Genomic DNA, 27,355 nt, shown 5'->3' on the forward strand with positions numbered 1-27,355 from the left:
GTAACTTTGCGGTTAGAGCAGGTATGCATTTATTTTTATTTCACACTTTAAATCTGGCCTCATGTAAGAAAAAGCTAACCAAGTAGACTGCTTTCCAAATACGCATGATTCTGTAATAAACTAGCCAAGCAATATCTGCAATTTGTATTGCGCACCAACCCAGGTTGAAAATGTTATGGCAGTTCTTCACCCTTCTGATACTCCGTATTGGGCTGTACTCTTTGCACACACTAATGTATGGTAACTAGTCATTTATGCCATGACTTCAGTCTGAAAACAAACTTAACCACTACTTCAGCAATAATTTAAACAGATTAGAAAAGTGAAGTCAGGTGATTTTGCAAAGGAAAAGTTCTGTCATGTTTAGAAACTAAACCAAAGGCCACGGATACATGCTCTTCAAATACAATAAATTAGCTACCTCAATCTGTTTTTATAAAACTACTATAGTAGCAAGGCTGATCCATTTTCAGAAAAGGAAGAGAAATAAAAACATTTGAAGGTTTGGGGGTTTTTTTAATCTGCTTTACAATAAATTACTCTGTTTTGCATGTTAAAATATCTAAATACTTATCTTGCAAGTTTGGAAATAATAGTTTCATTTTGCAGTGTCAGTATAGTAGATAATACCTTTTGAATTCTAGGCTGCCTTACAAATATAAATAGGCTGCTCTGCTTAGACCATTGGTAAATTTAATTCCATTTGTGTGAAAAAGAACAGGATCAGTAGAATTTAATTGTGGCTTTTAATATAATTGCAGGTATACTGATGAGAGTAGTTTAATGTACTTCTCTCTTTTTGTACCTGCTAGACCATTTAATTCGTCCCTAAATGGGTAATGCTAAGGATTTTATTTTACTTTTTTTTTTTTTTCCCCCCATGGGGAATCCAGTATTCCCATAGAAAATATACTCTTACACAAATGCTTTCAGATTTTACACAGAAAATACAGGGACATTTTTCTTATACTAGATTTCTAAAATTTTCTATTACCCCACATACCTTCCTACTAGAAAATGATCTTGAAAACATATTTAGTGCTTCTTATGAAACATTTCTAGCTTAGCAATTTAAAGGACACACTGTCTCAGTTACCTTAATAAAAAAGATTTTTTTAAACATGGTATTTTTATCATAGTCTGGAGAAACCTTCCAGGCCAGGTAAAATAGGAAACCTGACTCACGATGCAATTAGAGGATGGAAAATTAAGAAAAAGAAAAAAAGTAGAAAGAGACAAAAAGGAAACGAAAGCAGCACTGAATGGATTCGTACAGAAAGGAGAGTATTTATACTGAGCTAGAATAGTTAAAGTACATAAATCACTGATGGAAAGGAGGAGCTGGTAAAGAAAAACTGAGGAACCGAGAGGAAGACTCTTACTTGCTATGGCTAAACTGACCCTTAGCTGGTAGGGACACGGTCTTCACTCACGTCTATAACCTGCATCATCGTCTCGCTACAGGTGCAACAACTGACCAGTTTTGAAATGCATCAGAGGCCAGTGCTGGAAAGCATTATTTGCTTCCTTGGAGACGGGGCAGTGAAAGGGACTTACGCCCTTATGCCTTCTGCCCCACATAAGCCCCTCACAGGTCAGAGATGTGGCAGCAATGCTAATAACACCTGGTGTGAATGCTACTAATACTTGCAAAGTAACTCTAAGGGGAGAGGAAAGGAAACGGATGAACACCATTAAGCGAGCCAGTAGGGAATTTTTGCTATTTTGGTGAAACCTACGCATTATTATATCACGTGTCCACCTATCCCCCCTCCCTCCATCCACTGCTGCTTTATATAGACTAGAGGCACTTATGCGAAGTTCCTTATTCGACGGGCCCCTGCTCCTTGTCTGAAAACAAGCTGCTATTATATCGAGTACAAGACTGTAAGTCTGCCTGGCTGGAGGGAATTATTTTCCCTGGGTTTGTGAGCAGTCTCTTCCATTTGCTGTCTGCCAGTTCATCTGCGAGGGAGATGTTGCTTTCCCATTCCCTCTTGAACACCAAGGGTTACCAGCCTCGATCCGAGCAACCCACTCCATTTCCAAATCATGCTCAAAGGCACAGGCTGGAAACATGCCACCTCCTAGGTGCCTTATTTAAACGTGTTACTTCTTAAAAAATAAAAAAGTCAACGAAAACATACGCTACCAAATCAAGAACTCAGACGTTAGGATGTGCAGGATTACAGTTGGCGCTACAGCTATTCTTTGATGCCTTGCACTGTGTATCCGCTATAAGGCAGTCCTTAATTAAGTGCTCACCCATTTTTTTTTCCCAATGGGGACTTTCACCTAATTCAGTGTACAGAATCCAAGGTGCTGTGTTAACCTGCATCAAGATAACAAATGTGTATATTTACAGGCATCTCTGTGAGGTGATACCGAGTCTGTGAGGTGGGCTAGTGTCCTATCGATGAGAAACAGGTTAAACTGGGGGAAGGGACCCAGAAATTCTGTCTAAGGCTGTTTGATGTTACAAAGTTTTCATTATTGTAGTTATTTAGTGTAACCATTACTTAACCCTTTTTATTAATCCGAAATACAACATTCCCATTCATTTCAACTGTAATAAATGCATAGGCTTCTGCAAAATAAATCACGGGTGAAAAGATATGCTGTTACTAACACCTGTTTTGTTTTAAGTAAAATTATTCATGTCACATAAGAACAGTGTCAGCAGCAGATACAAAGGTTTTGTTGGGCAGAATTCAATGACTTTACTCCTGGTTTGTGCCTACAGAATCTTTGGGGAATTCAGGTGCCAAATTGTAACTACCGAGACTTTTTGGAGCATGTGCAAACTGTATCTAAGTCAAATGTGGGAGGTTTTTTTCCCTTTTCTTTTTCTTTTTTCTTTAACAAAACCATGTAAAAGAGCCCATCTGTGACACACAGGCTATACATCTGCCAAACTCCAAGTTCCAGCTCTGAAGCATGGGGGTATTTGAAATTCTCAAAAGTCCATGCCAAGTGTCTGTCTCAGGCTGATTTGTTGGAGGGAAAGTTTGAGAGCAATGATAACAAGTTGGGTTTTTTAACCTGGGCCAATCAATATAATTTTGCCTAATCTCATTCTCGGAAATTGCTGAGCCATCTTTTTAAAAATTTCTCTAAAAGATATAATGAAATAAATCAGCCTCAGGCAAACACTCAGCATGGAAAGTTTCAGTCTGTGTGGTTAAAGCTTGGCAAAGTTAGCAGTCATGGAGACTGTGGGCTACCAGCTCCCGCTGTAACAATCTAAAGAATCAGAAATGATGGGGACCAATGCCGACTCCACAGCTGGGAAAGTGGTGTGACAGGAGCCACCTGGCAGAACCAGGTATTTAATCTGTCCTGACATGTATTAACAACCTAAGGATTTTGTGGGGTAGCGACAGTATTTGGGGTTTGGCCCTAAATCACTGGACAACTATTAAGCACAAGGCTGAATAGGAACCTCAGCAAGTACATCTTTTACAAAGCACGCACCAGCTTTATTTCATTGTGGAAAGTGAGATGCCAATTCTGAAGAGGAAAAATAAAATACTTACCGGAAGTCCTGAAATGTCTGAATATTTCTTGGCAGGCTTAAAAGAAGGAGGAGCATCAATACTAAAATCTAGAGATAAACAAAGGGATAAATTCAGTGTGCTATACACCCAAAATGTAAATAGGTAACAATACTTCTTTAAAGCACTGCCTTGAGTTTCTGAGGTCTCTATTAACTAGCAACACTAATGCAAAGAAATAAGAAGCAGAATTACCTCTGAAAACATTTAGCCTGTTAGCACTGTAAACAACAGCCTGATTCTGCTCACCTCTCTCATACGAGTTCAGTAAGCAGAACTGCCCTCCCCAAAAGGAAAAATGTTAGAGCTATTTGAAATGTGTTGATTTCTTCCAAGTCTTAATGAATTCCCTTGCAGTCAGTTATTTGCAAAGAATAGCCGTTATCATACGCATGCTGTATGTTAAGACCACAAAACGTTGCTCAAGATTGCAGCTCTGAAATACTGTAATCCAGAAAAGCAAAGTAATCTTTTAAATCAGCTAAATCTTTAAGCATGTACCACTTTAAGCCCAGTCAATGACCTAGAAAATTGTCTGAATGTTTAAATTAAATGACGGAAATTGCTGTTCTTTGGTGCCCTTTGGATAGCAACTCTGATTCATAAACATTTTTAAGATATGGTTGGTATGTTTAAGTAGTTAAATCCCCAATTTTGGATGTTTACAAAAATATCTTGTACCTGACTCATTTCTTTCCTCCTTCCTGATCTCCCTTGCACCTCATTCAGATGCTATGATCAATTCAAATGCTCCATCCATATCAAATTTCTAACCCACCACCTCTTAATTCAAAAGACCCTAATGCCACAGACAGCTGGTTTTAAATATGCAACTGAATTTCTTTTCCCACCTTCTTAAAATAATCCTGTAAATTTACGGTTGCAAACAGAACGTAATAGAAATAGCAACATCAGCAGATTGTCAGTTACAATAGCCAGGAACACACAGTAGTCTGCATTTTTCTCTAACAGTTGCGTCTAAAACACTTCAAAAAATGGCAAGCTATTTTTGGATAAAGCACCAAGTCTGACAAAAAGTATATGCATATGCTCAATTCTGCAATGCCTCCACTTGCTTAAGTAAAATCTGAGGATCACATTCTGCCTCCAGCTACGCTCAATAGTATCCTACTTTACGAGTAGACTTGAAGTCTATCTAGATTAAGACCACGGCTGTAACTCTGCTCTTGTAGATGTACACCACTAGGACTGCTAATCAGGACTGCTAATAGTGAGTGTAGTTTCAGCTGTGCTGATCTAAATAGAGGATGTAGGATTTAAGTCTCCCAAGAATCTAGGATAAGGAGCTGGATAGGAAGCTTGGGCTGAGGTCTAAGCTACTGCAGGTATGTGGCTTAGCAGAATCTATCTGAAAATAGTTCAAATGTAGCTAATCAAGCAGCAGCCACCCGTCAGAAGACATTTGGGCTGTATGCGGAGGAGAAGGCTCCTCAGCAGTGCAGAGGTGACAAAAACCTGGTGGGAGTAAGGAGTCTCTGACCTGGTTTGGATAAATACATTTCCTTTACTAAACTCTCTCCCCAAATGTATTTGAACTTCGTCACGATACTCCAAATTATTTGCTTCCCCTTACTTTCCACTTAGGGCTGGCGAGTGTGATTGGACTAGTCTTAAATGGCCTACTGGACCCTGTTCAAGCAGGATACTGCATGCACTGATGAAATAATTTAGGTTTGTTTTAAAGAAAGTTATTTGTATGGATATTATTATTTATAAATACATGCAAAGCGTCTAAGCAGCTTACAGCTAGGATCATTTAGTTGCCATGGCAATGCCCTTTCAGAAGCAAGAATTTGTTTTAGGTTCTTCCCAAGTTCTGTTCTTCTTGCCAGCTGCTGCTCCACCAATGCCGGAGTGCTAGAATTAAAAACATGGTGTTTAGAGAAAAAAATAAAGAAAGAATACTATTTCAGAGCGTGACACTTCTATTTCATAGTCTTTCTGATACGTCTCATCTTGCCATGAACCATTCATTATCCTCACTTATTTCATCAGCAGACTAATATACTGCACGCTTTAATCTTGGCTGCAAGAAAAACAAAGCTTTTTGAACACTGTCAAAGCTACTATGTTTACGATTAACTGAAGGAAATGAAAATCTGCTTTTTACATGGAAATAGAAAATCAGTGTGGTTAGGTTTAGCCTGCGATTACAGGATTCTGTATGTATTTCCCATCGTATTAGAACTTATTACTATGAAGTTGTGTCTAAAATTGTGATTACACGGCTAAATTTTCTCTCTCCTTTATATGGCATATTACAGGTGCAGCTCTAGCTCTTCTACAAATTATCCATGACTGTAGAAAACACAACTGATCCTGCAAAATGTAATGAATGCTATGAGAAACTTTCTGGAAATTTTATTTTTCTTTCAAAGGATAGAAGACAGAAGAATAGAAAAAGAGTAATAAATAGAATGTTGGCTGCCAAGAAAATTTTGCATTTTGAAAGGTACACTAATGGAAGGCTTGCCACAGGTACTATAATGGTAGTTTCAGTTATCAAACGTGATTGCTGCAGAGTAATTTATTTATGTCCCTCCAGAGACAGAAGCTGCACAACATACAATACTACTTCTAAATGATCAAAGGACACAGATTTACAGCTTTACTTCAGAAAAGAAAATGTTCTTACAATTGGGGAGGTGTTGTTATTTCTGTTAATAATTACTACCTGCCACATCAGTCTCATCAAAACTCAGCAAAGTTCTGCAAACATACTTCTGTTGTGATTGGTTTATAAATTAGCCTGTTAAATTGCTGAGAATGATAGGAGGAAGGATTCAGTGAGAAAGCTTTTTTTCTGTAGACATAAGATATATTCAGAAAGGATGCTCATGAACTGATGATGTATTGGGTTTTGGCAATGGATATCCGATACAGAAAGTACATGCAAATGTTTGCTCTGAGGATGACGCCTTAGGAATCTAGAGATCATTGTAAAATAGAGACTGCTGGAATATGAGATGAAATTAGATGTACTACCACATTACTAATTCAAATTCATTACACGAATTTTCCCCCAAATCATTGCATAATGATATTTTTTTCAGTAATCTGGTTTCTCAAAAGCAACTATTGGGTTTATATGAACTTATGCCTCCTAGGAATGGGGCTGAGTATCACCTCACATACCTACAATCAAAAGGCAATGACTGCCAAGTGCAAATGAACCAAGCTGCCTCTGCGCTAGTGAAGTTCAGGGAAAGCTGGAGCTGGGACAGGTGGAACTATTCATTGCTTTACACAACTGTCAGAAGGTCTTCTTCCCCTTCGCCATTGCCAAGGAATGCAAATTCCTTTCAGGAAGTTTAGAAAAAGGTAATATCTTCCTTCTTCTCTGCTTTTAAGTCTATCCTCTGCAGTGAGCTAATGGTTCAAACTTGGGCATATTTATGAGAGATAGACTTATTTTCTTCCTTTTACGGCAAATTAGGCTGAAAGGATGTAAAAAGTATCCAAATTGTTACTACCAGTTCATACCGACAAAAAGCTAGTTAAAACTCAATACATTTCTTCTCAAATTAGTTACTGTATTGGGGAGGACAATTTCGTCTTTTTAGTGTAACTGCCTATTATTTCTGCAGCAGTTGCCAAAGGCCCTGTACGTTCATTACCATTTCAAGCATGCAGACATTAGTATTGCCTCTTTGGAAACGGTGATGTCCCTCTAAGAACTGAAGGATCAGCACAAGGCCTCATGGCTACTTAAATCCTATATGGAAGCTACACGGCATGCCTCTGGGCACAAGTGGAGCTTTTCCAATAAGCCCCATTTCTCAAACAGGCTGGTGGTCACTGGAGGATTAGCGTGAGCAACATATACCGTCGTTTGAATGCCCCTCTCGTGACAGAAGTCGCCTGCAAAGCAGACATAGAGCAACTCGCAAGTCAGAGATTAATTTTACGCCCCCTGCCAAACCTAAACCTACACTTAGAGAGCTGTGCGATGCCCGATTACTCAGGTTTTATGCTGTGGGATATTGTATCTTATTCATACAGAATGAAATCTGGGATGAAATCCTTCTTTCTAAGTACTGGCTTAGCACCAGCAGTCTGAGAAGTTTGCTTGTCTAGAAAGCATTTGTACAGTGTGCCAATGAGTTGGCCCTGGCACAGCAAGATAAAAAGATATTAAAACCAAACCCAGCCGTGACAACATTACTAGCTGTAGTCTTCCTTCACCTTCTCGCCCCGTATAAACCTCAGAGTATTTTAGCAGCCTGTATTTCGTCAGCTGTCAGAGTTTACGCGACTTCTGAAAGCTGGCAGGCCAGCCTTCTGGGGAGCACGGCGTGTTTGCTTCTACATCTAGCAATTACTGGAAGAACAGACACCACAGGTCTGTGAAGAGTTTCAGGGACCGGGAGAGGAGCAAAATGCCACTTGCTAATGACTCTCTGGCTGATTTCTATTTCAATTGCTTTGCAGCCTGCCTTGGCTAGGAAGTGGGAGATGGGGTTCCTACATTCACAGTGGTATTAATTGTTCCTCTCTAGCTGTAGTAGTTTGTGAGATAGCACACCATAAAACTTCTGCACTTACCTTGATCAAGCAGGTTTTCTGACTCTGTTCCAGAATTTAATATAATAGTTCTGCCTCTGGACCAGTGCCATTTTCATGCTATAATATAGTGTGCACTTTGGACCATAGTGTGGCATGGACCTGAGGTGAATTTCTTAAAAATTGTCGACCTTTTATTTGGCTGTTAAGCTGACTTTCTTAATATTTACCTTAGCAGTATGGTTAAAAAGAATCCTAGTTAATGTTTTATTTGAAGAGTTTAGAATTTCAGATTGTTAAAATAATACACTTACGATGAAGTTTGGATCTTTAAACGGTAACGGCTTGACGGTTGTTTCCGCTGATCCTGTGCTGGAGTCTGTGTTCAGAAATTTGTTTTCATTCATGGCCTCTCCACCTGCACCCTGAAGAAAAAATACAATTTTACTGCTTGTTACTCTGAGCAAGTTTAACCAGAGACAGAGCCGTCTGCCGTATTACCTACCTGTTGCCTTTTTAGCCTTCCTATCTCTTTTGAATCTTTAATGATGTTGCATGCCAGCAGTGGGGAAGCATGAAACAGAATATTTGTCAAGCAATTTACAACTGACACATAAAGGGGAGGAGGGGAATAGAGTGGCCAAAGCCTACCGAGTAAACACAGCATCAGGTTTATTTCAGTATTAATGAAAGCCATCTCTATAAAGTGCAAGACAGCATGTGAAACCCAAAACAGCAGAAATGTACATTGGATCTATTTCAGAATGTTCCATATTAGAGCATTAACAGGAATATATAAAATTTATAAAAAGGGGTGTTTTTCGAGGTTCTAAAGAAAAATTGATTAATCAGTTTATTCTCCACCCTTGGCTTCATCCATGCCTGAGTGAGGACTGAGAGAAAAAAGTATTTTATTATCTATACTATCTTTATATGCAAGCCTCACAAAATCTACATGGGTACCAGTTGGTGTTTTCTAGGCTTTTCTTTATGGTTTATTTATTTAGCAGGAAGAGCAGTTGGAGAAGGTGTGTGTGATTGGAAAGCTAAAAAAGTTGTGTGGCAGTCCAACCAATTTCTGATAGTTCTGCATGGCTGAGTTTATGTTGTTTTTTATTTTGTGAGCACCCTGTAAGTCTCCACACTACCAGAACTAGCCTATGCTACATACATAAATGTTCCTCGTGAGATCCTGATCTATACTGAAGCCAATGAGAATTTTGCCATTGAGTTTGGCAGGTCAGTCAATAGGATTTCATACCTTGATGCTTTTTTTCCTGAAGAACAAAAAGCTTGGTTAAAAGCTAAATCAATATTTACTGAATGGGTGGTTAAAATGTTTCTTTACCTTCAGACAGATAATACTTAGAACAAAAAAATAGTTTCCTGTGAAAACCTGCATGGCAAAACCTTCTGTGTTGATACAATACTCTTTTAAGTAGGAGAAAAAAGGATCATTATTATTAGTGAATTATGAGAGTACCTCTAGAACCTGAGACTATATGGCAAAGGCCATGATTCAGCATATCCTTCTCCATGTGATTACAAGGGAAGTGTTTGTATTCTTAACTACATGCATAAGTAATTACAGGATTAGGAACTAGGCAAGTTGAACTCTTCTTTGGGGAAATACATCAGTTATTCAACAGTGCCTGTTCTTAACATAGCAAAGAGAGGTCTTAAATATTCAAAGTATGGTATAAAGGAGCATTCAAGTAAAATAGGCATGTTTCTAGTGTCTTATTAAAATAAAATATATGAATATAGATGATCTATTTTCGAAACAACAGTCTGTCCTCTGCAAGCTCCTAGTAGAGGGGATACTGCCATAGTAACATCAGTGAAAGCAACATTGAATTCTGTAGCTTAAACTTAATTCTCCCCTTGCTGAGGACAGCATTAAAAGGCAGTGACTGTCAGAGAAACAGAAGAAATGCAGATGGATGTTTAGAAACATGTGCATTATGTGACAGCGAGCAGAGAAAACATCTTCAGCAATCCCGAGTAAAGTGGCTTTATACAATGATTTGCTAGGTTTCAGACTATATTCTTGCACATGCACGCTTCCAGCAGTTCGAATTTCAGCAGCAAACATTAAAGTCCATCTTGAGAAAGACAAGGCTTGACATACAAGATTATTTTTGATGAATAAATTATCTCTGATACTGCCCATTATGAGTGTAAATTCTCTAAGTGGAGGGATCAGCATTCACGGTTATTCTTCAAAGCGTTCTTGCCTTTTATTTGGTACCATTTGGTCGGTTTTAAATCTAGTCCTACAGTTTTTTATTAATTACTTTATCACTTTTGCCCCTTCAGTGATCTTCTCCTAAGTATTCTGTTGTTTATGAAACAGGTTTTGAGTAGCATTTCAACAATATCTCAAAACAGTATCTAGTATTTTGAGGCGGAGCAAATAAAAATGGTTAAACAGTAAAGGGGAAGAAGCTTCCTTATACATATACTCCTTAATTTCTGCAGCTGGGTACACTTACATATTACACTCACTCTCTTCCGTGGGTTTTTCTGTGTGGATTCAGTGCTCATCTTGCTGGCACATTGGGAAGGAAAGTAAGGAACTGTTCCTGGCGGGACAATTCCTGAGTGTAAATTCTACACATCCTTTCTTTTCCGGACCAAGCCTTAAGGGATTTCAGGTATAACCGCTGCTGAGAGTCAGGATAACTCGTGTTACAGGCCAGATGTTAATTTTGGTTGTGCCGGTATCCCTTGCACGGTGGCAGAGGCAGCAGGATCCGGAGGAGCAGCAGCTGCTGCTTTTCTGGGCCACGTGGACACCCAAGTCATCCTCCAAGTCCCGCGGAGACACAGCGCCAGCAGCAGCTTCTGGGTCTGTCAGGGACAATTTGAGAGCAGTGGTTTCCTCTCCGAGGCAAGGGGTGCAGGCTGGCGTGCAGGACTGTAAAGCAGCGTGCGTACCAGAGTGGTATGCAATTGATAGCATGATTTCAGAGACCTGTGATAAGACTGGGAAGCAAATAAGACTGAGTACTATGATCCCAGTTAAATGCCGGGAACTGAGATAAAGACATACTATAGAGGCATGCCAGTTCCCTCACTCAGCGTTGCTTGTATGAAAACTGATTTTTTTAGCAGTAGCAGTAGCACTATGGAAGAGAGATACTCAGCTAATGTGCTTTTCTTCCTGGAAAAACATTAAAGACTTGAGTAGAAGCACTGCTTCCAGGATAATGTGCTACTGCACAGAGGAGTGAACTCCAGCAAGTACAGCGCTTTGAAATGCTCTTTCCGTGCAGCCTGCAGAAGTCTCAGCTGATATCCTCTGCAGTTTTATAGCCACAAACTGAAAGTGTCTCAACAATCTACAAATCTATCCAGCCTATGTTTTAAAATGCCAGGATTTAAAGCGTAAGAAACATCATTTAATGTTTCACGTTTGTTTTTTGAGAGGTTTCTTAAAGGCGGGGGGGAGATGCCAGATGAATTTTAACCAATACAGACCTACCTTTGTACTGCAAAACCTGTGTTTCCTGAAAGTGAATAATACGGTGGTAATGCAAAATAATATTTACAGCCCGAAAGATTCCTCGGTGAACAATTCATGTACAGGAAAGGTAATCTTTTACTTTTAACATTAGTTAAACTAATCTCCCCCAAACGCGCTTGTTTGCTTGGTCGCTTACTTTGGAAGACAGTTCATTCCTCACTGTCACGCGTTGGCTCAAACGCACAGGAATGACTTCAAATCCCCTTTGTAGCCCCGCGAAGCGATGGCGGTCTCGGGAGCAGAGCGAGGCAGTGCCTGTCCCCAGGGAAGGGGTACTGCTCCGCGTGTGCTGTGACCCCCCGTGACGCGTGGGGAAACTTCACCTTCCTGCCCAAGTCACCACCAGTGCCCAGCACGTTTTTTTGCCCAGCCAGTCTCTTAGATAACTCCCTCGCCCCCAGCATCCTCGGATAATCCCAGATGCTTTGCTGTAGGGCTAGAAAGAAAGCGTAACCATGGGCTGAAACTCTCGATCAGCTTCTTTAAAGCTTCTTTCTAACCGATCTTGTAATGTAAACATCCTTTATGGGGAGCTCAGTATACGCTTCAAGGAGAGCGACAGCGAAGCAGCTTTTAATGTGCACTTTATAACTAAATTGTGCCTTTTAAATGGTGGTTTACGTAACTCGGGCGACAGGGAATTTGTGCTACAATAGTCACGACGCAGCGTATGTTTTTCTCCATAGGCTGTTGAAGATTATAACCACAAAGACTTTGGGGTGGCTTTACGTTTACAGGGTACATCTGCACTGGCAAATGAAGGTGTGATTTCAGTACAGCTGAACTCGCTTACGCTAGTTTTATCGCAAATAACAATAAAAACACTACAGTAAAGACTGCAGCTAAGCCATCAGTAACTCTGTTCATCCTTTCCCATCAGCTCTTCCTCTGGCACTTAACCTCCACAGAAGTCCATGCTGCCACCGCTTCTCTTGTTACCTCCCTCTCTTCTCCTCCTCCTCCTCCCAGTATCCAGCCACAGTACAGCAACCTCGACTGGAACTGCATGTTTTAAAAGTTGTAGACGGGGGTCAAAGGCTTCATATAGGACCACTTGTGCAATTTCATTCCCTCTATAAAGTCGTGCTTATGTGCTTTAGCTGAACTTTAACTACAACCACAGCGTGACAGGTTGGCAACCTCTATCCCCCCGGGATAGCCGGGAGCAAGAGCGAGGGGTGCTGCTGCTTTTTTGCATTTCTTTCCACGAGACCATCTATCGAGCATTCAGTGCATCCCAGCTGGGTGGGACGCTGTCCTCCCTGTTACGGACTAGGACTGGGGGACAGTCGCCAAGGGAGGAGGCTGGCTGAGGACTACACTTGGTCAGGAGACGGCACAAATTCGAGAGCGAGCGAAGACCTGCAGCAAACACTTGGGAGTCCTAAGAGGTTTGTTTGTAAGAGCAGCCAAGTCTGGGGAAGAGACCTGAGCTAAGCTTTGCTACCTTAACACTGGTTTCTTTTGAATAAAGCCAAACCCCAGGAATGAGCCTAGTTTGGACCCTACTGTATGTGCTGTCTGTACTGGGAGAAAACACACGCTGGGAGGCTGCCTATTCACATACTACCCTCAATCTTAGGTTTTGGTAGATCTATTAATTTTTTCAATATATTCTGTTCCAAATTCCCTACCGCAGATGTATTGGTTTTCACATGATTTCCAAAGATTGCTCCATCTGTCTGGTTTTATTTAGGGAGAAGACAAGCAAAACTTGTAGACTGTGGAAGCTGAATTCTTTATTTTGGCTATTTCCAGGTGGAATCAGCATTGTGGGGTTTGGGATGGGTGTCTGTGATGGGACTAAATACCAGGTGGAATTAGCTTATTATGAAAGTGCTTGTCTGAATCATCATTCCTTTTCTTTTTTTTTTTTTTTTTTTCCCCAGCAAGAATTAAAACTGCATAACAGAATAACTGATAAATGCTGAAGTATCATTTCTTACCTATTTATTCTTGGATTATATTCTATAATATTTTTTCATTATTTTAGACTAACATGATTTTACAAAGTATAAAAAATATTAAAAATTATGAAGCATAAAAGTCAAAGACATAAATTTGTGCATTTCTGGCATCCTAGCACTGCATACCATGCGTGTCATGGCTTAGAAAAAAAATGGACTGGCACATCACTGAAGGTACACTACAGTCGTCAGTGGCCATTTTTGCTAGATGTTCCAATTTTACATGGTAAAACAGAATTTAAAAATAGAAGGTAAACTGAACGGTGTGTTGGTAAAGCGAAACTAAATGCATAAATAAATTCCGTAAGAACAGGAGAGGGAGTTTCTAGTTTAAGGGAGCAAAAACAATACTGTAAACACTGATTTTTCTCAGTTTTGTTTTCTGCAAATCATTCATTTGTTAGTCTTAACACTATATTGAGTACAGCAATTGTAGATGAAGGTGATTGCATATGTAGGTTTTTGGGTTGGTTTTGCTTCTGCGTTCAGTATTTCTGATACTCTGGCTTTGTCTTACAGTGATGACTAGGGGATTGTATGTCACTACTGAAAAATAAGGAATAAGAGGGGTCTGGTTCTAAATCAAGCCCTCACACTTGGTGATAATTTTGCCCCAAGCACCCAGTTTGGCATGATGAGGAACCCACTTGTCTCCAACCTTTGTATGTGAAGTTCAATAAATAGTCTAAATTATTTTTACTTACTTTTGGCAGTTGATTTTCATAATCACGATAATACTACAATGACATTCTTAATTCCATTGACACGGTTGTTTTAACTCAACCTCTACAATGGTATGTGTCTAATTATTTCTGTAGCAGGTTACTTCTAAAGCAGCAATATCCAACTTGTAGCAACTTACTCAGCTTTTAGCTGCGTCTAAGTTCTGTGACATCCTGACGAAGCTGTGGCATGCAGCCAGGGAAGAAAACGGTAATTTATAAAATAGATGGATAATACCTGTATTTTCACTAGCAGCCAATTACAGTGAGTGAGAATGCCAGGTGGAAACAGAGCACGAATGTCACTAGATGACAGCAGCAATGATAGAAGCAGACTTTTCAAAATTGGGAGTAGACTTTGAATGTCAGCTATTTAACAGAGTCCCTGGTAGTACTGCTCATACTGGAACATATCTTAAGCTGTTTGATTAATATATTAGCTCTTACTGTATAACAAGCCTGGCACAGGCTCTTGCACATTCTGAATATTTAATTCATTTAACTTTGCACGATGACATGACAGGAGCCATTAAAACTTGAACACGTACACTCTGGCAGACAAAAATACAGCTCTACATTGCTGGGAACAATTCACAGAGAAAGGTGTCAGAATTAGACATGCTTAAGCTCAAGTTAAAATGATGGCTAAAAAATTTCTCATCACCAACTTTATTAGCATAGTGTATTTCTGAAAGCAAACTCACTGAAGATTCAATAAGAATGTAAGATCGAAGAAATAGCACTCTCTTGAACAAGATTAACTCCCTCCATGTCTGTGACAGAAAAGTTTGCTGTCAGGGAACAGCAAGGGAAGACTTATTCAGTAACGTGTATAAACATGTCTTCCCCATCTGGTTGCATTTTACTGCTTCTTGGATTCAGCAGGAAAAACTTTCCCTCTTCCTTTCCACTCACTAAAATGAAGCCCACTACAATTTCCCCAGCCTTTTGTCTCTCAGCACTCTGGTACATGGTAGCATTTTAGGAACGTTCTCCCTTTACAGAAGGTCCTACCTTATTTTGGGGTAGGACAAAAAATATTTCAGCTTGAAAATGTTCAAATGCCAGGAAGGAAAAAAACCTAATCTTGCATATTCACAGCAAATTTTGTTCCACAGGGTACTGAAAAATTCAATTTAGTAAACAAAAAACCCGAGTAGTAGCCAGCTGAAAACAGGTATTAAGTACAGTGCTGATCAATGTCCTTGATTTTCAAGCAGCAAGTAGGTTGGGCAAGACAGTCGTGCATACAGTGTAAATTGGGAGTAAATCCATTTAAGTCGATGGGTTTCATCATTGCCAACTCGTCTTAAAAGACAAGGTTCCTGGTACAGGTTTCTGCTTCCATTGACACCAAAAGTAAATCTCTCAAATGCCCGACAACAAAAATATTTTTGTTTAAATTACAACATTGTCCTCAGATGCTGCTGCTGCTTTCACTTACAGAGAAAGCTGAGGGAGGGTTGTTAAAAAAAAACATAACACAAAGCTTGAAATTAGATTGTTGAATTATTATAATAATAGTTTATAATTCGAAGTACGTGTCACTAAATGTACTTCAGCTCCTTCTAAGCATCCCCCAGAGGACTTCTGGGTCACGTGTCAAACTACTTTTCTGTGTGAGACTTACAAAATCTGCCCTTCCTAAAGCAGCAGCTCTTTAACTTGCTGAGTATTTCTGCTGAGCATGCAGAGTTAATCAACTATGCAAATTAACTCCAAACATATGACTGAAATTTAGAAATAAGCTCGCCTGTTGGGTGTATGGGGGTGAGGGGAAGGTGTTTGAAGCAGGACATGGAAAATGTTTCAATTGCAATCTAAATAAATAAAGACAATACATAAAGACGCATATGCTGTCCAGAAAGCAATCTGTACATGATGCTTTCAAACTTTTACACTGCTGTTCTGAGGTGAGTTAAAACATCTTACATTCCAACTGCCTTAGAAGGCCTGAATAAAATTTTACTCATGCGCTAAAAGATTGGACTGTCACAAAGTGATGGATGGCTTTTCTATGTTCTCTGTAGGGCATTTCAATACCATAGACTCCAAGTGCTCTTGATTAAAGGGCGACATTCTCATTTAGGATCCCGTCACTGCCTGAGCTTCAAACCATTATCATTCACCTGCACTGGTGCTTCCAGTGACAAAATACTTACCAAAATGTATAAAATACTAATTACTTTAGTCACTTTGATAGAGGTATAAAACACCCTAAAGCAAAGCTCTATTACGCTGTGTGAGGGTTTGAATTCCAAATTAAAAATGCAGCCAAAGGGAGAATAAGATTTTAATTACATTCCCCACCTCTCAAAACATTTCTTGAAAACGTAGGGGAAAAAGACCTAGCAATTTTATGACACAAGAACTCCATTCTTACTGGTACTGCTCACTTAAGGAAAAAAAAAAAATCCAGAAAAATTCAAGTTTACTTTGTTCTCTTCAAAATTACTAAACTTTCAAACACAGAAAGAGACTAACAAGCTTCAATAAAAAGCTTTGATTTCTTCTCAAGAGATTTCAGATGCCAAACATGTTTTTCCATTTAAAAACTTTCAAGCACTATGATAGACAAAGTTTTATAACTTACAGATATTTCAAGGAAAAAAAATTACTATTTTCTATGGGGAAAAGCCTCAAATAAAATGTAATTGGGACGCAACTGTGAATAGCTTCACACTATCCCAGAAAAGCTTGGTTTAATTTGCATTTGCCACAAAGCTCCCTTCGGCTTAAATAATTGCAAAGGATCTCTCACTTTTAGATTTCGTTTGGTGGATTGGGACTATTCCTTGTTTATAAATTTTGACAGTTTTCTTTATTAAGAAAATTTTAACTTGGACAAATTCATGAGCTGAATGGCATGCTGAAGCAGCTCTAGAGCTAAAAATTTCAGTATATATGGAATGAAAAAGCACGTGTTAGTTCCTACTTCCACCAAGGGTGAAAGTGAGCCCAGCTAACAGAATATTTTGATTCCCCAGGAGACAAAAAGTCTTCTAAACTGATGGGCCTTAAGACTGAAAATGGATGGAAGCATACTAGCAAAAAAGACTAGAGTAAATCACAATTGAATTTTTATAAAAACTGCCAGTACGTTCCTTTCTCTGTCAGAAAAATTCAGTTCACTCAAGGACTGTGGCTAAACGGCTTCTTAAATTTTAAAATACATCATTTGATATAGAACAGTTAAGGTCAAAGTATTTCTGGAGAAAAGACTGGAGGATTACAATATGCTCATGTGCTGTTAACACTGTAAGGCTGCTCAGGGAGCATATCAAAATCCCTCTGTCAAATAACAGGCTTCAGCCAAGGTAGAAGGATCCAAGTCCATTCATCTGCATGTGACTGAACCAGGAGCAAGGAAAGCGAAAAGATAGCAGCTCCTATGGCTGATGGGAAAGCAATTCCATTCTGCAAAAAATACTCACTTTCCTGATTCTAGTTTATTCTGTAAAACATTACCCATTTTGACAGGAAACAATGTTTGAGTAACAAACAAAAACAAGACAACATTTCTTCAAGGAAAGGCAATTAATTAGTTTTGGGTAAAGACAGGGTGTATTTTTCCTCCAGAGCTCCTATTCTACCTCTTTTTCTTAGGAAAAATAGACCTGAATTAGAATAGCCAAATTTTACATTCAGATGTTATGGACTAACTGGTAAACCGATACAGAAAACAAAACTTTACTTTTGCATCTTCCCTATTTTTTGCACATTTTAGCATTTCCTTCTGTCTGTCTTAATTGTCACTTTAAGTAGATAAAAATTCTATTTCTATTACGTTTCTGCTAACTACACCTACTGCTGCCATGATGCATTAGTAAATACTAGCAGTTGTACTGCAAAGGCTTAGCACTGCAGTCTAAAGTTACACAGAAGAAGGTTTTTCCATTTGTGTACAGGTACTTAAGACTGCCATACCCAAACACAATGTCAGAAAGACAAACGTTAGGTACACCTACGTATGGAACATTCCACTTCTACAGCAACTGAGAATAAAAATATCTTTCTTCAAACCTTCAAAAAAGTTATCAAAGGCATAACGTATCAGAGAGCAGTAACTGTATCAGATGCTCCAAAGGTCTTTAAAAGATGACAAGAAAAGAAACTATACCTTAGTTTTTAAAAATCTTCAGACTACAAATGTCATCTTTATTGTCTGTCTCATACTACGGGACAAAAAAATACCTGGCTGTACATGCCCTGAATACTACATCCACTTTCCTTCATCTAGCAAACTCAACACCAATCATTCCTGCTTTGAATAGCACACCAGGTCTTCTGTACTCAGCAAAATTGTAGGTGCATTATCCTATGGATACCTACATTTAACTGGATAATGAAAAGAACCTGATGACTGAACCAAAATAAACATACGGCAAATTCTAATTTAGATGAAAATAAGGTAATAGAAGTATCTATTGTCGACTATTTTTAGGCTGCTCAGGAGGAAAAGGGAGGAGAGAGTTGTATAGTGATGCTATTTTCAAGGCAAATTTCTGAAATATTTCTGCAGAAACATTTGTACACGTAGGCGGTTGTTTACTCAACTATGTAAGTTCTGTGGCCATACACTTCACCCTGATACTATATATTGAAATTGAGGAACTGCAGCACATCTGAAAAGTGCCAGACAGTTCAGTGTTTTGCGTATAAACTTGTATCCCGACTGCCTTTTCTGCTGGACTTGAAACAGAACAGAACTATTAAAAGACTTGACTTTTCCACTGCATTAGAATTAGTGAAGTTTTGGTATCACATCCACGATCGTATGTGAGAGGGAAACATAGTGTTTAATATTTTGTGATGGGTTTAACAGGATATTTTAAGAAGTTTCCCACAATGAATGATTTAGCAAATAAAAAAATACCTTTTGGACAGACGGAAAGGAGGAGGATAAAAAGGGCAATTCTGTGGCTGCAACAAAAGGCAATTCTGGCTGCAACAAATAGGTTTAACAAAAATTAAGGAGAAAATGGAATTTTTTACTTGAGAAAATTTAAGGTTGTTAATGTGAGCCAACTAGCATTGCTGGTTCTAGACGATGTAAAAAGAGATAATCAACTTAAGGAATAAGGACTTTCCAGCTAACTACTTTGGTTTGAGAAGCCTGAACACACTGTGCATATGTCAAGGAAAAATGGCCTTCTGTTCCAGTTTGTTGATTTTAAGAGTTAATTTTGCTGTAAGAACACTGTGCTGTTCCTCCCAGGGAAAAGCAGTTCTACTATAACATAACCGTTGTTACAGTGTGGGGATAATTAATACTGTCTAAATGTAGTCACTGAGTTTTGGGCTTCATTAATACACTATGGGGAAAAGTACCCAGCTGAGGTACCCCGTCCTGCCTATGGAAGGAGTGTATGACTGCTCGTCAGGACGCACCCATCTTAATCGCATAAATCAGACATCTGAAATGAGACATGGTAACACCGAATCCCTGAGGCTGGAAGGGGTCTCGGGAGGCCACTGGCCCACCTCCTGCTCAAGGCAGGGTCAAAACTGACCTTGGACCAGGCTGCTTTGGGCTCTGTCCCAGCAGGTCTTGAACACCTCCAAGGACAGAGATTCCACAGCTCTCTGGGCAACTCTCCATCTCCCTAGTAAGAAATCAATATCCTATAAAATAGAAAATACTGGTTTTATTAACAAAAAGCTCTTTTGGTCACGAGCAGTCACATAACTCACGTTAATTACTGCCCTAATTTCTACATGTTCCATTTCAGCAGTATTTTGCTGTAGTCCTGATGGTTTCAGGGCATAAATGTAACAAAGTTTCTAGGCAGAGTGGTCATCTTTTATTAAATGTACCTGTTTATCTGGAAAATTAAGACAAGCTTCTGGATGGACTGCATACCAATACACCACTGACTCAATAGAAAGACTGTTTTTATGGCACATAACTTTCACGCTGTTTCCTACAGGGTTTTAACTCCCTCCTCCTCTCTCCTGGATGATGAGTATTTTATTTTCATAAATACTCTCTCCCTTCCCTGATTAACATCCCCTGTACTCCTGGGATGCCACTAACCTTTTCTTCAAAGATGGCCTGCTTGATACATACCTAAACAAACTCTAAGCAGTTGTTCTGTATTTAGCTTGGGAAGTTGCTGTTCCATTTTCAGATTTGAAAAAAGACTTGTATGCTTGAAAGCTTATTTGCTTTTTCCAGCTGTACCACTTAAGTGACACTATCCATACCTTGTCTAATTTATGCAGAAACTATCATAGGTGTCTCAGCCTTTTCTGCCCTTCTTCTCATTCTTTCGCTAACTCAGAAAAGCATAAATCTGAGGAAGCAGTAAATAAGGCTGTCGTGATAAGCACATTGCATCCTTATGAACACAGGGGTAAGTAGTGCTACAAGCATGCCAACACTGTAAGGGCAGAAAAGTAAAAAAGTTAACTTGCTTAAAACTACGTAGAAGGTTTCACCTCTAGGCCTGTGGAAGTTTGCAAAATGAGGTATCTATCTTTTTAAACTATGTCAGATTTTATGTAATTCACATATTAGGCAGGTTGTGCACAGAAGCACATGGAAGTGCGATATTTTGTCCGTTTATGAAAATTAAGGACATATGATATACAACAAATCATTTTTCTCTGTTTAATAAATGATAAAAGGACAGATACGATACCGGAAGTCTCTCTTCATGTGGTAAATCCTAGCAATGGCCTGCAATGCTTTACAGAGGATTTTTCTTTTAATTCCCCAAAACATTCCTTATCCACAGCAGGGTCTTATAATCAGCAAGGACAATTTTTCTTCCTGAGTCAGCCAGCACTTACATCCTGGGGCAGGATGATTACAAACCATGTAACTACCGATATTCACCCCTCCCAGAATGATGGACTCTGCTACGGTTTAATTACATATTACTCACAAAATAGTTTCCTTCTACCCATTTCAAATTTGTTTCTTGAATTAACAGTGATGCATTTTTATTACAACATAAACGCCTGTTATTAGACGGCATGACTGTGTAGCTTTTTGGCTAGAGTTTTGGAAGGAAAAGATTTCTGATCCCTGTTTGCACAACTGTGTATTTTGCATTAAAATTATCATTAGACAAAACACGTAACAGAAACAAACACCTGAGATGCATAAGCAGACCTATTCTGACAACTGTGTTCAATACCAGACTACGGAGTCGTTCTCTTTGGAACAGACAGAACCTCTATCCTCGGCTGTAGGGGAGAAAACATTTCCATGCTCCCCTCCCACCACACCAGACTGGCTTTCCAGCCTGGTGGTTAGGGGGTGCGTGGGGAAAAGGAGGGTTTGAGTCCCCTCCAGCAGTTGCAGGAACAGGACTAACTACAAGTGGAGGACACAGCAAGCACTTGTAAGGACACATGATATAAAAAGCAAGTATCGGTGCTGTAAGTGTGACTTCTGTTCTACTTTTGAAAGAAAGGATTTAATATCTGCTTTCACAAAGGCAGTTGTTCATGGTTCTGAATCCCAAGTAGAAAGAGTTGCCTAAATCTTCAGGGAGAAGTAGAATTAGGGCTAGTCCACAGTATTTCCTACTAGCTTATTTTGGTGGCATCTCACAGAGCTTGCTAGAGTTTGTAGAATCAGTTAAGGAACTTCAGAGCCTGACAGACAAGCAGTATGACAGATGAAGCTGTTACCCTCCAGGTCTTCCCCCAGGCAGGGACACCGGATCTACTCCCGAATCAAACCTCCCTGTGAATCAGTCCCGTTCACCAATGCAGCAGGAGACAACGCAGCTTCCTGGGAGAGGGGGAAGGTTCGGTCGGTTTGTCTTCTGACTGCTGACCTCTGTCCGTGGGCGAGCAGGTCTGGTGGGTACCAAAGGTGGCGTGATGCAGGCGGCAGGAGCATGCAGCTGGGACGTGTGGAGGTAGGTAAGAGTGAAGAAGATAGGAGGAGACTGGGACTCCTTCCTTTTTGATCACGAGAAGCTAAGAGATAGCCTAAAGGAGCCTCTTGAATTGCAGGTGTGCTTTGCAGTAAGACATGCTGTTCATGGATATGAACTCTGCTGTGAGGGCCAGGTATATTTCACAACATGGAGCGTCACAACTTTTTATGGCTTTCTGCAGGTCTAAATAAATAGCCAATGTCTCCATTCTGTTTTCTTGGAATGCTTAAAAAATGTGTTCAAAACCCTCCCAGGCTACCAAATTAATATTTCTATTAGCCTTTCTAAATACAACTACTAACGCCTTGCTAAAGCAAGAACCGAAGTTATTACCTAACAAAAGCATTGCACTTTACAAAAATGTGAAAAACAGTCTGACACCTCTTCAGATCTGCCATATCTAGGCAGTTAAGTTATTCCAAGTTTCCTTTTGTTAATCTGAACCTTTTAATGCACTATCTGGATTCTGAGATCGCTTTTTAGGAGCACTACCTCTCAGACAAAATGTCACGCTGAAGTGCATGCATGCAGTGTTTTAGATTGCTCTTTCTCCTTCAAAAAATAACCCATCCTATTTCATCTCCTTATGATAGAAGCAGTGAACCATCTTTATTATCTCTCCTCAGTTTCTTGCATGTTTATTATGAATCCTGAAGTTAAGTGTGATCATAGTAAGACTCTCCATTTTCTGTTAGCTAAAGGAAAAATGAAAATTCTCTACTAGGATAAGGGGAGAAGGGTAAAAAAACCCATGACACCAGCATACTGACGCCCATAGTAAAAGTCAATACGCATATGCTTTTGCTTTTCTACAACATAACACATCTGTGTTTACTCTAAATCTAAAATCTAATCACATTTGGTTGGGGGGTTGGTAATTCTCTGAGACTGGCACAGTCTGGTCTGGAAATTCACATACTTTTATGATTACAGATCATCTAAAGCCTTCAATATGTGATAAATGTCAAGCAAAGTCAATTCTTAGCTCTCAGTTTTGACAGTTTCCCTTTTAATCTAGATTCCTCTATAAAAGCAATTCCCTGTTTTTTAATAAAGCTAAACTTAAAACACACATAACTTTTGCCAGATTTCCCTAGAAAATCTGCTAATTGTCTTTTAATTATCATTTTTCCCCATCAGGGACTGGAGGGATTCTGATTCTTTGACAGATTTGACTTCAAATGTGCAAGTGACAAAAACTGGTACCTCAGGATAATCCTGCCTCTCATTAGTGGACTGCCTGAAAATCAGCTGGTTTTGGGGAAGAGTACAAAAACCCCATGGGAGAAGAGATGCGTAATATTTCAGCTGTTCACTGTCTGCTTTGTTGCAGAAAGTATCTTTATGGTCACATGTTTGAAAGGATCAGGAGGTGTAAGCAGTGACCCCCCGAGTGCTTCAGACAGAGAACTGCAAATTTGGGGGATTTTCAGTGCTCTGTGGTCTGGTGACATGCAGTGTGATGCCAGAGTATGTTACCTCTCTGTGGGATAGCTATCCCAATTTAAAAACTACCTGCTAAAACTCTTGTTAAGACATGGCAATTTGTTTTAAACTGGCTGCTAGTTTTGTAAGAGCCAAGACTCTTGGGTAGGGTTGTGAATAAGTGTGCAAGTGGCTGAACTTGAAGAGCTCACCTCAGCAGTTCCTATCAGTAACTAACAATCGACTGCACCGTTATCGTGATATCTATACTTTATCCAATGAAAGTGTCATTTAAGTCAATTTAATTAGGTTTGAGTTAACGTCTCCTGGGAGCACATTACATCTTTTAAAGATATCGTTCCAGGCAAGCAGTAGCTTTAGACTGGCACTGCTTCATTGGTTAAATTCATGTATTTTCAGTTACTGTCATAACCTTAAGGGCTGAGAGATGGTTAAAAAAAAAGTGTAGTCTAGAGCATAATGACGTGATAGCTTTTTAATAAACTGGCAAATACATACGTACTAACATCGCCCTACTATCATGCTGTATCAGGGTCCTGCTGTCTCTTTCAGGGCAGGTGGATTGGTGAGAAATGGAACTTGTTTATTAAATTTTCATCTACAAAGGAAAGCCATCCTTTTCTGTTACAGAAAGTCTTATATGGAATACTGTTATAATAATTAGAATAAGTTTAGTGTTTTACTGATTGGAGTAAACAAGGTCTGAATTCTTAAGTAGGTAATTTTTAACTTCAGATCAGAAGTTATGATACTGTGACACGCTAGAGGAGGTACTTGTCCCAGAACATGGTGAGAGCAGCAGTTCAGCTCACTAGTTGCAGTGGTACTCACCAATTCTGTGGTTAAACTCATTTTCCTGAACCTCATTTTTCAGGAAATTACAGCCAGATCAAACGGGCTCTTTAAAACAAAGTTATTTTAAAATGGATTTGATGGTTCCCTACTTACAGTGATAGCCTTGGTAAAATAGCATAACAGGAGAACTGACTAAATTTACTGATGGTTTAGAGTCCAGTTCCATGCTATTTATGTACTAGGGTAAGCTCTCTGTCTAGTGGACAGCTTCTGAGTACGTAACAGTAACCATGTTAATATGTAAGTCTCCTTGTTGAACTTAGAGCTGTCTACCAGAACTCTAATCTGATGATCTTCAGTTTACAATATAAAACATCATTGTTCAGTCACATTTAAAATAAAAATGGAGTCCTAAGCGTATGTTAGAGTTGCTCCTTTTATTTTCATGTTGTGCATGAGAGGAGCTTATTTAAGAGGATGATAACTTTAAACTGTTTTGACTTTGTTTTCTAATATTGTTGTATAGCTTCTGGTTTTAAGCATAGAACAAGAAATACAGGAAGTGTTAAGTATACATATGAGAGCTAGTTACATAAAAGGAAGGTTGCCAGTAGTACTGCTGCAATATTCACAGTTAGAGATAAAATCAATATATTTAATAATTTAACTCTTAAATACCATTGCAGAAAAGGAAGTTCAGTCTTTATTTTCTAAATGGTACCAAGACCTACTGTTGCTACAGCAATGGAGAGGAAGGAAGCAAAAAGCATTCTTTGTGTATTTCTGTAGTTTACAGGGCAGTTTACATCAATTCAAAATGTAAGATGAAACATGTCATTCTCGAAGTAAGGCATTTACTATACTTCATCACATAAGTCTGAAGTTGTTTCACAAATAACGTCACAAATATACATTTACCATAATATTTACCATATTTTCTCTCTTTAATTGTCCTCTGACAAAATCAGAGACTTTTTTCTTCCAAATCATTCTCCTATCTCACTGCAAATTTTATCTTTAAAGCTTGCTAGCTGTCATGGGCACGAGTTTTGTTTCATCAATAACATCTTGATGTAAAATATACTCTTTTAAAAGCTTCCTGTTGCTGTATAATCTATAAAAATAATGGTGTGAACATTAAGATAGAGGAGCTGATGGCATTTTAAGATCAGTGTCAAAGATTCTATCCCAGGTTAAGTGATAGTAATTAAAAAGACGGGAGACCTGGACACAAGTCTGCACAAAAGCCAGCGATGGAGCTGAACCAGCACAGCAGCTATTGGGAATCATTGGGCAAGGACATCTAACCGAACGGTGCTATGTAAACCACTAAACAGCATTGGTTTTGACACATGCATGTTACCATTTAATATGCATAATAATCCTCAACATTTAAAATCTCCTGCTGCAGTGAAGACCGAGGTACTTTTCAGTGGCACAACTGCATAGGAGGAATAATTGTGTAATGCTAATGAAAGTGATGTAATCAATTTGCAGTCATGCTTTCCTGTAAACTCGCTTTTAATTTCACATTTGGTAAATACAGGCACTATATCCAAAAAGCATGCGTCTCCTTCTGTAGACATGACTGACAAGCCCTACGTGCAATGTGCTTCCAAAACAAACATGACTCAATACCTTTGGGTCGGTAACTCATACAAACGATGAAGAATGTTTTTTGGTAATGTTCCTAAAGTCTATCTTAGCAAAACTAGCAATTCATATGTTGGAAAAACATAATGAAAATTGGGTTTATAAAAATCTGTATGCTGTGTGATAATTATCCCTTCTTGTAGGATACACACAGTTACTCAAACTAGTTGATTACATTGCTGTACTTAAGGAATTTTGTTATATAAAAAAATAAACACATTTTTGAAATCTACGGTTTTACCAGACCAGCGTGTCTTTCAGCGCGAGCACTGTGATAGCTACTTGTGACATAAAGCACACGAAAGAAAAACAAACTATGTGATTTGGGGAACTTGCAGAAACCCATTTTTTGTTTAATTTCACAGTGATGGAATCACAGATGTGGGAAAGTTCACAGTTGGCACAGTGTGAAGTGAATTTTCATGTACGCCAGGCACGAGGTTCTCAGCAGAAGTTACCAGTTAATATCATGGGGAGTCCCCAGATCCTAAGTTGACCCCTGCAAGTAGTTACAAACCTCTCAGTTGGGATCCTCTTACCTATAGTTTGCTAGTTAACCAAGGAAATAATTCACTGTTTCTCTATCTGTTTCACAATGTCAGTTTACTTAAAATAGAAACCGTTTCGTGCTGAGCTATGGCACGATGTATTTGGCTTCTGAAAGGCTGAAAAGGCTGTTAGAAAATATCAAAGGGGTTAATTAGGAAAGTGAACAGTCAGAGGAGTAACAAGCGCTTCCTCCAAACCCGTGCTCAAAGTGATGTTTATTAAAGGTGTGTACCTATCAAGACTGCCAGATGAATGTTACTTGTTTGGAGTTAAAAAATTAAAATAAAAATCCCACAATGATTGGGTACTTGGTATAGAATATATTCAGAAAAAGTATTTAAAATTCATGTATGACCTAGTCCCTGATTGGCTGAGCCACTTAAAGATTGGATAAGTTGTAAAATAGAGCGTTCAGTGCTTGTTGACTGGCTGTATTCTGAATAGCTCAGCAGACTAGAATTATTGTTTCATTGTGTCACAGGTTTCCTTATCCAGAAAACATACATTACTCAACAATTAACTAAGGACTTTATAAGGACTTCTGGAGATTAAGATTAAATAAGGTACTGCAGAAGAAAGTGTCCAATGATCAACGTTTCTAAGTCAAAAAATGCAAAGCCCCCATTTCATTTCTGTTTGAACTGGCTTGCTCCAGAGCTAGTCAGCAACATTTAATGTGATTGCTAGAAGATCAACGAGCTGTTTCTTGTCCCATTCC

The 27,355-nt window shown here is 39.0% G+C and overlaps 1 protein-coding gene and 1 long non-coding RNA gene across 2 annotated transcripts in view; one reads left to right on the forward strand and one right to left on the reverse strand.

Annotated features, from left to right (window-relative positions):
* The window catches only part of LOC115340386, a 46,623-nt gene extending 19,698 nt beyond the window's left edge, over positions 1 to 26,925 (forward strand). Inside the window, exon 2 of the long non-coding RNA XR_003923036.2 lies at positions 23,335 to 26,925. This is a non-coding gene — a long non-coding RNA (uncharacterized LOC115340386). The remainder of the gene's footprint in view (positions 1 to 23,334) is intronic.
* Positions 1 to 27,355, reverse strand: part of INO80C (INO80 complex subunit C) — a 31,391-nt gene that overhangs the window by 1,898 nt on the left and 2,138 nt on the right. The window contains 4 exon segments of the mRNA XM_030011943.2: positions 3,537 to 3,604; positions 5,320 to 5,383; positions 5,385 to 5,432; positions 8,393 to 8,503. Of these exon segments, the coding sequence (XP_029867803.1) occupies positions 3,537 to 3,604; positions 5,320 to 5,383; positions 5,385 to 5,432; positions 8,393 to 8,503 (291 nt within the window).

The sequence above is a fragment of the Aquila chrysaetos genome, chromosome 4 (assembly GCF_900496995.4).
Source record: "Aquila chrysaetos chrysaetos chromosome 4, bAquChr1.4, whole genome shotgun sequence".
NCBI lineage: Eukaryota > Metazoa > Chordata > Aves > Accipitriformes > Accipitridae > Aquila > Aquila chrysaetos.